Source organism: Poecilia reticulata, chromosome 4 (assembly GCF_904066995.2).
Source record: "Poecilia reticulata chromosome 4, P_reticulata-male-v2, whole genome shotgun sequence".
NCBI classification, from domain to species: Eukaryota; Metazoa; Chordata; class Actinopteri; order Cyprinodontiformes; family Poeciliidae; genus Poecilia; species Poecilia reticulata.
In genome coordinates, this window is record NC_088833.1 from 11,240,372 (window position 1) to 11,254,887 (window position 14,516).

Below are 14,516 nucleotides of genomic sequence, written 5' to 3' on the forward strand. Positions count from 1 at the left end.
ATGGACAAAAAAATGTTTTTAACTGAAAAATTATTAAGATTGAATAAAAAAAAGGGTGGGCCTACGTCAACTATAGTTACTAACATTGAAAACTAATAGTTACTTTGCAGAAACTAGCTTAAAAAAAGTCTAACTATTCCTGTATTTAACAGCTTAGTGCTCTATCTCTCTGGATTTCAATAAACAAAGAAGAAAATCAATAAAGTGCAGGAGATCTACTAAGATTATTTTAAGAGCAAAGGAAATTATAAGTTGCTTTGTCGAACCCCTGATTGATGTGTAGATAGACACAAACTAAAAACATTTTCTAAAATCTATTTTAGCAGCACAATGCTTGTATTTCATTGGTTTTATTTAATTTCTTATTGTTAAGAGCTAAATGGTTATGGCTTTAGTTATTCTTTGTTCTCTTCCTATGTGAAGTATAAAAAGGACTGATCCGGGATATTGCAAACTAGTCGTAACTACATTTTTTTCCATATTGTTCCTTAAAACCACAAACCTCTGAGCAATTGGGATTTCATGTGACAGACCTACAGAATAGGACCTGCAGGGAAGTAAACTAGAGAGAAAGTGAAAAGAGGGTTCTTGTTTTGCAAATAAAATTCAGAAAAGTATGATGCATTTGGGGCTGCACAGTGGCGCAGTTGGTAGAGTTGTTGCCTTTCAGCAAGAAGGTTCTGGGTTCAATTCCCGACCCCAGTCTTTCTGCATGGAGTTTGCATGTTCTCCCTGTGCATGCGTGGGTTTTCTCCAGGTACTCCAGCTTCCCCCCACAGTCCAAAAACATGACTGTCAGGTTAATTGGCCTGTCTAAATTGCCCCTAGGTGTGAGTGTGTGTGCATGATTGTGTGTCCTGTGTGTCTCTGTGTTGCCCTGCGACAGACTGGCAACCCCACCTCTCACCCAGAACGTTAGCTGGAGATAGGCACCGGCGACCCTTTATAAAGAGTCCAATAGTCTGTTCCTTAATCTTTTTAAATATGGCCTCTCTGTGAAGAACTCAGAGGAACTTTAGCAAGCAAACAGAACCATAAAGAGAAGTTTAAAGCAGATTAAATTATAAGTTAATATTCACAGAGCAGTGTTCAGCTCATGTCTTAAAAAAGGAAGTATGGCACAACTGTAATATTATCTAAACTTATCTGAAGGCTGGACATGGAGAACATTAACTAGAAAAAAGAGTCGAGCTGAGAATGGTTGCTTCAGAGGAGCTGTAAAGATCTACAGCTCAGGTGGGAGAATCTATTGTCAGAATAATTACTATTCATACTTGCTACAATTCTGATTTTTATGGAAGAACATCAAGAAAGAAGCAACAATAAGTTCACTTTCCATAGGTCAAGTTGAGGGCCCTGTATATTTTGTGTAGAAGAAAGTCATTTGTGGAAACAATGGTGAAATAAGGCGGGGACAGAATCATATTGTGGGGATGCTTTTCTTCAGCAGACACAGAGATGCTCGTCACAGTTGAACGACCTAGTCAAAGTCCAGACTTAAGTACTTCAAGTCCAACTGACCTTGAGACATGCTCAAAAGATGAATAGACATAGATTTCAGTGCCACGTTGATTGAAAAACAAACCAGTGGTTTGGAACTGTAACTGTATCTAAAACTTTTGAATTGTACAAAGTATTTATAAAATAAAGTTGGAAAGCCATCATTTTCTTCTGTTTCACACATATGTGCTGTGTTGGTCTACCACAAAAATGCCTAATAAATTACAATATTTCCCCAAAGCACTGTACTATCAGAACCTTGAAAACTTCTAAAATGATGACATAAATATGTCAAATATGTTTTGAACATTACAGTGGCTCCTGTCATGTTCAAAAGTGACAGATTCCTTCAGCGGAAAACAGTCCATCCTTGTAACTGCAGGGAGAATTTCAACAATCAGACAAGAGATTTAAAGAATGAAAACGGCCTGCAGAGCCGCGTTACCGTGCTGCTCACACAACAAACATGGTTTCACACGGATGCAGATTCTGTTCTGAGGGGATGTTCAAAACAACTCTGTTTTCCTCCGATCACCTGTCGCGGCTACCGGCTCTTCACACCCTGAAGACGAGGGGAAGCTTTGACTCATCACACGTGGATCCTGGAGACCTCCATTTGTATTTGACTGCGTGTGTGAGAACCCCTTGAAACAACAGCGACTGTTTTTCCCTGCTGCTCACGTCAAAGACAAACATTCCACTCCCGGGACGTTCAATGCCAAGCGCCGTTTGATCTCCTTATCATGTGACACCTGAAAGAGGTGAGAGAGAGAGCGGCCCTCTCCTTCAACGCTTTTCCAAAAACACAAACCCAGCGGCGGCGGCTTGTAGCGATGAAGCCCGCTGTGTGGACATGTTTTTGAGAAAGTGGGTCTGTCCGTGACCTCGGATGACTCGGCTTTATTTGACCACTCCGCCTCTAGAATCTGACATGTGGCCCTTCACTGTGAATACTTCACATGTTTTAATGCTGCATGTCTCTCCCTCTTTGCATCAACCTGCTAATTAAACACGATCCCATGCTGTGTTTTTCCAGCCATGCCAGGCACAGCCATACCACAAAGCTGACTTTACGCGGCAGCAGATGACTTTAAAAGTTATTTTTAAGGGATTTAGGTTGGAAGAGCTGCAGGACTGCAGATGATCATCTGACCTCGAGCCACCACTCCACCACATCATCTTTACATCACAGTTCAGCTGGGGACACAAGGTGCGCTTGGATCGGGAAACATGTTGAGGAAAACCTTTGACTTTCAGACCAAAATTCTGAAACCTTTTAACAGGAGAGCCAGCTCTAGTAAAGCCAGGTGGAAAAAAACAAAGCATGTGACCTTCCACACACATGCAGTTGTGTTACTTTGTGGCTTCAAAAGCAAACTTTTTTTTTTTTTTTTTTTTTGCATGACATAGATTTTAAAAACCATCATTTTAATCAATAATATTTATTTTTTTAATAGCTGACACATTCATTTTAAAAATCTAAACCTAAGCGTATTAATTATTGTGTAGTGTGACTGCTGCAGAAATATGTTCTGCATCCATCAAAACATTTTCAGGTAAATTCAAATGCTGCACACCATACACGTACAAATCAAGATTTGCTACTGTTTTTCATTCTTAAAGGGCATGTAAAACAAATATTAATTTGTCGTTTCCACCTATTTTTTTCTATGTATTATTAACACTGCCAGAGGAAAAATACATCCTATTTTTAAAGAGGCTTTTTGCAACAGGCAGATTGCTTAAGGTTTTACTCTAACTTTAAAGCAGGTGAGGGTATTGTTACAGGAGTGAAACAAAAAATTATATATATTTCATTTTAAAAGTAACGTCAATTTATCATAAATTAGCAAATCGGAAACTGTATTTGAGAACGACTGCTTGTAATAACTGCAATTTAGTACAACCTTTATTTTATTTGAATCAACACTGATAAGTGTTTACTGTATGGCTAGCTCCATTGATTGAACTGATAAGTCATTATTTCATCTTATGCAAACTGCCTTTATGCATTTAAAGCATTCTTACATATTTTTGATTCATTGACATGAAACCAAATACAAAGCTTCCTCACTCAAAGTCACAAAAGAGTCGGTCAGGGGAGGCAGGTGAGGCAGAGCCTACATCATGGAAAAATAATAATAAAATCATTTATATTACTATTTTCACCCTGTGGTTTGTACTATAAAGTATCTATTTTTTTACTTAGCTTAACCAATTCTGATTATTTTTTCTTCAAAATCGCTGGATCGCAATCTCCGTTTTCGAATCCACCTGAATGATGTGTAGTTGCGCCGCTGCTGAGAAGTGAAGCCGGTGAGGCAGCAGCGAGCTGAACCTCACCTGGGATTGCGCAACCTCTCGCTAATTGCACTGGCTGATTTCTATGGGAGCATGCTCCTCCTGTCTGTACACCGGCAATAAAATGGCTAAGAAACATTTAATATATGAACTGATTTTCCATAATTTCGTTTATGTATATAATGTACAGTGTTTTTTGTCACTAACTGTATGTGTATCGTGTTTTGTGTGCGGAGAAGCGATCAGAGACGGCAGAGAACACTCGAGGTGAGGCAGGCAGTTCTCTTGCCTCACCGCTGGGGGCGCTCATGATCCCAGATATTGTGACTGCACAACTGCAGAGTAAGACACAGTGAGCTAGCCATGGAGCTAGCCACACAGTAAATAAGTAAAGTACAGCGATATATTTGTTTTCTCATCTCTTCCGACGTCAACATGAAAGACTACCTTTCTACACTTAAACAGTTTTCTAAATTGAACTAGGAGATGATAACTAAAGTTAGACCAACACCGGAGCTGAAAGTTTTGCTTCGAGACAGTTTGATGATTCTCAAACGGAGTAAAAAAGACATGCCGAGGATAGACTTGGCTTTGGATGAACGGATATTTTTGTGCAGAATTAGCGGTGCATGGATTTAATTGATACGTAAAGGTAAGACAGCAATAAGATGTTTTTGTTTAGTTTTTTAATGAAATGTGCGTTTTGTGGGCTACGGTTTATGTTTAAATAATTCAGTAAAGTAGAAGCGGTAGCTAATCTACCATAGCAATTATTTATTCATAAAATATTAAGCCTAAAACGTACCACAACAGCAGACTAAATGTTCTGTTCTGTGTGCAAAATTCTTGAATGTTTTTTGGTGTTAAATCCTAAAACATGAAGTGGCATTGTTGTCAGTTGCTATGGCAACGAGTCTGCGTAGCTTGGTGAATACAGATCACTTTGCTGTGGATCATAGCACGAAATTAATACCTACATTTTTAGGTTTCACTGAGTTAACGCGGCTATGGATTACATGTAAAAGATTAGTCTTTTTGGCCCCCAGCGTTGTATGCATGCGCGAAATTTCCGTTGGTCCAATAACATGCATGGTGTCTAAGTCATAAGTCAGTGCCTCACCAGCAATGAACCTCACCGCACGTTACTGATATATACATATATAAAACTTCATGGCTCATCACTTTGTTTTTCAAATCAGACTGACTTTTCATAAATAAGATCATCATGCACCAATAGGTGAAAGGACATAGCTTACAAATATGAGAAAAATTGAAAAACTGTATTAGATGTAATTTTTTTTTGTCTATAAAGCTACAAAAGTTCACCTTGTTTTATGTTAACTAACATGATCATTTACTGTGCGTTATCTTGTTATACTTGCATGGTTTAAAACTACTTTACAGAAACGTTATCTATCATCTTCTGTCTCTTTACTTTGCACATTCTCCTCAAATTTTTAAAAATAAATCTCTGCAGCTTTGACTCTGCTCTGGCTTAGTGAGATGTGACAACTCCAAAAAAAAGAAAAAGAAAAAAAAAAAGAAAAGCTATTCTCCATTTAAACATGTGACGTGTTTTCATGTACAGCTTATACAATTTGTTCTACAGGATGTCCAAGTGTGGTTTGTTTTTACTCACTCTCAGCCAACAGGAAGTCCTTTAATGCGTTGCAACAACGAGAGCAGTCTTGTCATCATGCACTGTTTCAGTACATTTAATGTACTTCTTGGTTTTGTTTTTTTTTTTTATTTGTTTTTAAAACGAGTCTTCCACTTTTCTAGAAATGTTTAAGATGTAAGGACATTTCAAAAGAGCCCAAGTTTTCAGCTTTGATCTCTCCAAAAGTGATAATGGAGCTGTTGTTGACTTCAGTCACCTTTATTCGTTTGTAAAATAATACAGTTTTGGGATAAAGATCATACCTGAACTCCTCCCACTTCAGCCTCTGTTTTTAAAGCATCTCATTCAACAGCTTCATGGGATCCTCACACCTTCTTTACTACCTTTTCACCTCCAAATATTCTTTTCTTTTTTTTTTTTTTACCTTGCCAAAGGGGGTTCAGACTTGTTCTACTTAGCTGAAAACCTGTCTTGAACTCCAGCCAAATATCGTCAACGTTTCCACCTTTTCCATTTTGTCTTCACTATTTAGGTGTGGCCTGCATTTTGCAAATTGAATCTTCCTTTCAAGCAGCAACCGTTTCTTGTAATGTAGTACAGAGAATTTGATCAAAGCTTTCCTTGACTTACTAAAGGGTTTTTTTTTTCAGATTTGTTTTAAACTTACTTGGTCAAAGTGAATATTTTTTGTATGCAACAAATTATTATACTTAACATCAAAGAAAAGAATGCAAAGAAAATATTTAATCAGTAAGATAGGTTACATAATGTCAGAATTATTTGCCTCTGTGATGAAATAACACAGGATGTGTTGCTTCTGAAAGAAAACAAAAACTAAACACAGTTTGATCAGTATCAAACTTCTGTTGTTTTGCTGAAATGTAACAGGAAATCTGAATAACAAGTTCAAATTTATTAGTCATCTTCTGCTTTACTTCCAAGACATTACTTTCAATTAGTTTCAAAACCACATATAAACATTCAATTAACTTTACACCATACCTGTGTAGTCAATGAGCAATGACCCTCACATAAGCACTATTAGCAGGGTCGTCATGGAGCAGCATCAAGACATTACAGTAAACCCAAGCATAAATGAAATCCCTCATCCAAGGGCAGCTTTTGAACATGCAACCTTCCGTTCAGTATTCAAACCAATGGCATATGAAACAGCAGCGCTAACAGCTTAAATCATCCATGAATCACGAGGGCATATTAATTAAAATGTCTAGACTGACAAACAAAACAAAACAAAAAAATCATACTTTAGCCTTAAAATGGTAATTCTCTAAAAGGTATTGGATTGTATAAAGGAGATGACCAACCGAAGGAAAATTCATCTCCCACGTCTTCTCTCAGGTCTTAGGCGCATGTAGCTTGTTTCTGAAAAATATTACTTTGATCAACTAAACATGCTAATCCCTTGTTTTTCTTCATTTTTATTCCATTTCCCGCTCTTTATTTTCTAAACACACACTTCACAAAATACCATTAGCCTGATAAATATCTGTAAAAAGGCTGCTATGCCCCTAAAAAACTGTTGGGGAACAGCTATAATAGACTACTTAAAAGATTATGTGGAAATTTGACTGCACAAAATATAGACATTTTTAAATTATAAATGATTAAAGCGTTTCTTGTGTGAGACCAAATTTATGACTATTTTTGTCACTCAGACTTCCAAATAGTGCAGACACTGTTTATAATTAATTTAATAGGCCATTTTTAAAGGGATGTAATTACATAGTTTCCAGGCACATAGTGAACTTCTATAATTTACTATGTGCCAAATAAGTATGCCAGCTCCAATCCTTAAAAAAAATGCTGTATCTAACATGACATAAGTTATTTAACTTCATAATTTGAGCCTTTAAAATAGCCTCTGTCTCTTTAAGAAGCTCCTACTCTTTCATGTTATCACAACAATGCTCCTCCGCTATGCCATTTACAACTCTTCTTAGGCGTGTTGGACTGAGAAGTAGTTTGTCTGATAAGCTCAGCAGGAGTGCAGCTCCACCAGGTGTTTGCTAACTGCTGCTGCCACTAGTCTGAAGGAGCTTAGTGGGTAAGGCGCATGGGGAGGGGAGCTCTGTGAGGTCGAAGCCCTGCTGGAGACCACAGTTCCAAGGAAGAGGTATGTGGAAAATGGTGGGGCTTTGTGAGAGCAAACATTTAGGCACCCTGAATGACTGCCAATGGAAATTCAAGAATTTGTCAAACATGCATGATAAAAACATTAAAGCAACGCTTCAGGTATGGTTTTGATGAGCGAATAACATTATGACATGATACAAATCTCTAAAAAGACAGTTTAGCATGATACCTGAGTTTTTGTTTTTTCTAGAGTAGACATATTCATTAAAGAGCTTGTATTTTTTTTTACAACTACCTTTAGAAACTCCCTTACTTCACTAAAAGGTATAATAAAAAAAAAACAAAAAAATACAGATAACATTTATGAGTAATTATTGTTTTGAGTATAGTCAATATCTGCTTTATAATTTGTACTATACATCACGGGAGAACTTAGTAAGTACATCCAGGTTATGATCCCACATTTACCTCAGAACTGCCTTTAATATTTAAACCTTTTAGTCATTAAATCGATGAGTTGACTCGATATTTAGCTTAAAATTCAGCAGTTTTGTCGCATGTCACCTTGATAAAAGAATATGATTCAATTAAATAAAATTACACCTCATCTTCTCAACCACCCAGCCCTGGATGTGTCATGGGATGGGTGGTAGAAAATGTTCTTAGCAACACCAGATTATATTCAAGCCTCGTTTAGTCGGAGACTCAGCGAGGTCGGAATCTGGGCATCGGTGAGAGTGACGGTTAACCCCAGCAGTCAGATGATGCAACCCCATTAGGCAGTTGCATGTAGAGGAGGACTCCGTTGCATTGCATCAGAAAGTGAGACGATGGCTGTCAATTGAAATGTGCCATGAGGCCCAGGTGAGGGCGTGAAGCAGCGGAAGCGTGCATGCCATGGAAGGGTGATTGTAAATGGGGGCTGGGGGGAACGTTGTCACATTCTGGGCAGGAGTGACAGTGCATAAGCCGTCTTTGCAGCAAGCCGTGAAAACGTGCAGGTCAGGTTTGTCCAGCGTGGGACCCTCACAGCCCCCACCAGAGGAAGCCGACGCGAGGGACGTGTGTGTGGTCATGTCAGACTGCCCCGATTCTGAGCTCCGGTCTATTATTAACCCCAGGAAAATGGTAATTACAGCGGGACATCTCCTGGAAGAACTCCAAAGCCCGACTTTTTTGTGCGCGCATACCGAAGTCCCGAGTCGCCCCGTCCCTTGGCAAAAACCGCGACCCTTATTCGCGCTGCTATTTCTGAAACGTGGCTTTATTGTCCCACCGCAGTGCTCGGGATGCTTTCTCATGTCAAACTGGAGCGGCCAGTTCGTTCTCAGCGCACCCACGCTCTTTGCGCGCAGCGTGGGCGTGCGTAATTTGAGCTCATTAGGCTATTAGTTTTTCCCAAAGTTGTGTAAGGCGTTATTTTGAGGACAATTAATGGAGAAACACTCGCATGAATAGACAATAATGTCACAAATAGAGGCTCGTTTGTGTGAGAGCAGAAATCAGGCACTAAAGTAATCACCAGCTCAGCTCCAGAGTTACAACACATTCCCCTTTCAAGTGATGGAAATAAGCTGAAACTGACTTTAATGCCTGTATGTTGTTCTTAAAATGCGGCGGTTTGGGGGTAGCACCCGCGTGAGAATGGGGGGTGGGGAGGAAGAGGGGGTCCTTGATTGCAACATCAAACACTGGTGTCGTCAGCAATACGTGCCAAGTACCGCCTGTTCCAAAATAAATATTGACGTGATTGTTGTATTCAAATGAGCGGCATGACCGGACACGGACGGGCCAATCAGAGCTCATCGTATCATTACACCTTTTCAGAAATCATTCATAACGCCGATGCGTCAAACACTCACAGAGCGACCGGCTATAAATACGGCTGCGCGCAACGCACAGTTAGACATCTTCCAAAAATCACACGAAAGGCACAGAGTAGCAATCGAGGGAATTAGGTCCGGCGCCTTTTCATCTGCAAATTTTCTCTGAACTGCTCTTTATTACAAATTCCAATTTGATACTCAGAACATGTTGGCTATGCGTGGATTGAGGCACGTAGCTGTGGCAGTGGCTGTGTGCTCGCTTCTCGTTACGGTGACGCTGGGGTCCCCGGTGGTGGGGTCAGAACCGATCCGATGCGCCCCGTGTACCCCGGAACGGCTGAGCCAGTGTCCGGCGGTGGCGCCCGGCTGTGCCGAGGTGCTGCGGGAGCCCGGCTGCGGATGCTGCCTCGCCTGCGCCCTGAAGGCGGGGGAGCTCTGCGGGATCTACACGGCGCCGTGCGGCTCCGGATTGAGATGCACCCCGAGACCCGGCGACACCCGGCCACTGCATTCCCTCACCCGCGGACAGGCCGTATGCACGGAGAGCGCTGCGCCGGCGCCCACCCCGGAGCCCCAGACTCAAGGTAGGCCTCCCACGTCCACGGTCACACATCCAGCAGCCGCACCGCTGGAATCAGACGAGTTCCTCATATATGTGATTTAAGTCCAGCCAGTCAGACTCTTTTCTCATTCATGCATGCATTCATTCATTCATTCATTCATTTGCTTGTTTCCTCCACCAGACCAGGGAGAGCCAGACGCTGAGATGGACAACTCAGCCATCACCGGCTCCAGCTACCTCCCCGGTCTCCCCTTTGACCCGCGGGCTGTGACTGAGGCTCAGGAGAGCATGAAAGCCAAACTCATCGCCATTCGCAGGAAACTGGTGGAGCAGGTGAGACAAACGTTGCTAGCGTGAAAATGTAGATTTTTGAGAGGATGAAAGTTTTTTGGAGGTTTTTAAAGATGACCGGTGACCACCAGGGGGAGCTGGTGCGCTGTTTGAAATTAGAGGGATGCAACGAGACTCATGTTTCCTCAAGTTTTATTTGTAGTTTGATATCGGAACTCCCCGTGCTTGCTGCTTGAGAAAAAGTGATAATGATGTTTTGATTAATCCGTTCGCCGCTGCTTTTTCCATTTAGGGTCCTTGTCATCTGGAATTGGTGACTGCTTTGGACAAGATTACCAAATCCCAAGAGAAACAAGGAGAGAAGTTCACCAAATTCTACCTCCCCAACTGTGACAAGCGTGGCCTTTACAAACCCAAGCAGGTTGGTGTCTTTTGAGGATGATGAACATAGATTTTAGGCATTGGTGAGGCTAAGATTTGCATAGCATGATTACACAAGTTATAATAAGACAGGTTTTTTTTTTTTGTTGGTATTTTCAAATCAATTAATACATAAATATGACACATGATATTTGATTTGTTGCAAGCATTCTCAGCAAACTTGTGTATGTGAGTTTCAAGCAGATTTTTCTCAGGCTTCTCATAGGAGATCTACTTTGGTTGACTAAACACCAGCAGGTCTTACTGGGTCTCAAATTGGCCTTAATAAAATCAGTTTAAGTACATCTTGGACCCATATGGGATTCCTCTTTACACAGTTATTCTGCATCCAGCCTGTAGAGGTGATTAACACGGAGCCATTATGTAAGCTGTAGACCATCCATCTGGGGCCCATTACTTATCTAATTTCTTACCTATATGAGACACATATGGAAAGCATCCGGGGATTGGTAATGCAACAAAATCACTCTCATATATTCTTTAAAACTCTTATGTTAATGTTGGCATGTGTTATTCTGTTATTGATATGTAAAGCCAAACAAAATTATTTAATTCCATATAGTCTACATGTGTTCTGCTTAGCAAGTTTACAAGCTATTAGTTGGGTAATTAGTCAGGCTATCTGCTTAGGTAGCGGCTGCACTTGGAAGCTGTTCATACATCCCACTCATTGCTTCCCAGCTGTAGCTTTAAAACAGGAACACTACACTAATAAAAAAATGTTGGGTTGTATTCTTTCAGTTTCCACACCATGACTGTTCATGTTTTTTCAAAAGTGTCTTTTTGGTAGGCAAGGGAAAACTACAGTAGCCTTATCGAGCCAGCTGAGTAGCAGTGTGCAGCAATAGGTTGGGGAGAGGGAGTCTGACACAGAAAACTCTCAGAGCTAACACTTTTGTTGACACTCTGTACAGGAATTTAACCATGGTAATAGTACAGAAATGCATTTGAGTGTTCTTTAAAACCACGTGTAACTTGATATGCACCAAGTTTCATTTTAAAGCTGATACGTGCCTCGTGATCTGTGAAAATGAAAGCAGTTGAAATAAGAAGGCTTTCTGTTTCTGTTTCCCCGACAGTGTGAATCATCTCTGGACGGACAAAAGGGGCGATGTTGGTGCGTGAACACCTGGAATGGCAAGCTTTTAAGTTCCAGCGACCTGCCTGCAGATGCCGAGTGTCCTTAAAGAGATTGGTCCGATCTCACAGTGAAAGAGAGAAAAAAAGAAACGAAGAAGCAAGCCACTATTTTTCCTTTTTTTTTTGGGTAGCTGTTATTTATTGACCTTGTCCATGGTGGTGTTTAATTCAGGTACACTGTCATTACGGGGCTATAGGTCCCAACCACCCTGAACCCCAAACCCCCCTTCCTCTACAAACTCCCATCCCAAAGACACAAAGAAAATCTATTTTTGTTTTTCTGTAAAGGAGATTTTAATGTTAATGCATTTACATTATGCTCTATAGCCTTATTTATTTTATTGCTTTTTATTTGTTATTTGTAATTATTCATGAGTATTTATATCTTTTTTGCCTTATTGTTATTATCTTATTATTTTTATGAGTGTATAAAGTGTATATATGTATCTTGGCCCCCACAGCTCCACAGCTGAGTTGAGCTCGCTCTACCCTTAAGGAGCTGTCTGGAGGTTTGGTTTGAGAAAAAAACCAAGCAAGAACAAAAGCACTGAGTGACCAAATCTCATTTAGAAGTTTTTCTAAATGATCTTCTTATTCCTTTTCACTTCATGTCTTTTTTTATTATTATTTTTATATTGTTTTTTTTTTTTTTTTTTATTATTTAATGAAATTATACATCAGTTTCTGTAAGTTAATGCAAAAGCTCTCAGTTGGGAATCCTCTACACTCTCAGAAATCATTTCCCATGATCCCATGGGTCTGCAGATAGCGTGATGGGTGGCAATTCTCCCGAGCCTCCTCTCAAACGGGTATCTCTACATTAACCTACCTCCAATATTTACGTGTCTGCTGTCATTTTTTTTTTGTTGATGTTTCTGTCCTCTTTGACCACATGACCACAAAGAGTGAGCCGCTTGACTCGGCTCTGTATACATGCTGCTGTTGGAGAGAGAATTGTATTTTATGTGGATCTATTCCAAAGTGACTAACTCTATGTACACTTTTGTTACTGACATGTAATAAAAGAAAAAAGGTGATATATTTAATAAAAACATTAATCTCAGTTGCACTCCTGTCATCTTTTCCACATTTTAACCACAAGCTTTATTATATTTTATTACATTCTAACAGTGCAGAAATTATGGAACCTGTCAGCAAACTATCCAGTGAATAGGCCTTTGGTTAAAACATAAAATAGAAAGAGGATAGATTTTGGTACTGAATACTGCGGTACCTCACACAAGACATTACTAGAATCTGACATGATTTGGTTTGCAGTATCACTGAATTATCTTATCAAAAAAATAATAGTGAAACCAGTTAAGAGCCATATCTGAAGTTTGTTAACCAAAATACTATGATCAATGGTTTGCAAGGGAGTTGATGCCCTCAAATCTCCTGACAGGATATCACTAGATGCTAGAAAAGCTTGGAGAAGTACTGAAGAAAGCCGTTGAGGCTGTAACTCACCAAATATCTTCTATTTTTCTCCTTGGGGCAATAGTGGTGACAGTGGTAGGAGTAATCGGTGGGTTGTCGATTTGAATCCTTGCCTTAATCTCAGTTTAGTCCATAGGCAAGACACTTATCTGCATTGCCTGCTGGTGGTGGTCATAGGGACTGGTGCATGGCAGCTGTGGCTGCATTGTAGTAGTTTACTTTCATCACTGTGTGAACATATGAATGAATGACTGAAATCTAAAAAAAAGAAATCTTAGAAAAGGGCCAGTAGTTTTTGAATTTCAGGCTTTTTGCATGGCAGTCTCTGGATGTGAAAGTTGATAGAGACATACCCCAGAATAAATGTAGCTGTGAACTTTTCTGACAATTATTTGTAAAAATAATTTTTAAAAATTACATTTAAGTTTTTGTCTATAATCTGGAAAAATGTGTGAGTTCAAATTGGATGAATAGTTTTCCAAGGTACTATAATTGTGGAAATAATCACAAAAGCTCTAACATTCATGGCTTAATGCTTTCCAAGATCACGTTACCCTGTCTGTAGTCTGTTTTGTTATCACAGAGATCTAAAGTGGAGGTGCTTGTCTAACTTTAGCCGGCTCAGCACTGCCTTTTGACCCGCTCTGTTTGCCTTGGTTGGGCACAGGAATTTGCCTCAACCTCTCATGCCCACTGCCAGCCTGCCTGGCACCACCAGATTTATTTTTGTTCTTTACAAATTCAACCTTTGCTTCATCTGTATTGACACATTCCACCCCAGAAGGAAGCTTGATTGCTTCCCCGGAGCAAATTTTTGTCCTGATTCCCTGCATTAATTAAAGGAATAGTTCACATTTTTCAGAATTGTTGTTCCAGTAATGGCTTCTGAGCAAACAGTACCTTGTTACCCTGCAGTACCCTGCAGTACCCTGCAGTAAAAAAAAAAGCTTTAAGCTTTTAGCTTTTCAGCCAGTGGCTAGTCATACAAAAGTACATTTCAATCACCTTGAAACATCTCTGAATTTGAATATGTCATATTTCCAAACATATTAACATACAAACTTCCAAACAAACTTACAAACTTACTATTGGCATCTAACATTTTTTGGGGGGGTCAAATAAATAAATGTATCCCAATTTTTAAATGATTTTGGTGTGAGATTATAGTACTACTATATAATTCTGATCTACTTTCGGGTTTTTACACATTTTCACCTGGGATGTTATTGCATGTGGGTGGTGCTTAGACGATCATCGGTGCACGTCACAAAAGAGACAAAGCAAAACATCATAGTCAAAC

At 39.8% G+C, this 14,516-nt stretch overlaps 1 protein-coding gene across 1 annotated transcript; it reads left to right on the forward strand.

The window, feature by feature from the left end:
• Positions 1-9,197: 9,197 nt before the first annotated feature.
• Positions 9,198-12,839, forward strand: igfbp1a (insulin-like growth factor binding protein 1a). Its single transcript, XM_008406722.3, has 4 exons — positions 9,198-9,926; positions 10,086-10,237; positions 10,488-10,616; positions 11,716-12,839. The coding sequence occupies exons 1-4, from the start codon at positions 9,548-9,550 to the stop codon at positions 11,821-11,823; spliced, it is 768 nt and encodes a 255-aa protein (XP_008404944.1). The 5' UTR covers positions 9,198-9,547; the 3' UTR covers positions 11,824-12,839.
• Positions 12,840-14,516: the final 1,677 nt, after the last annotated feature.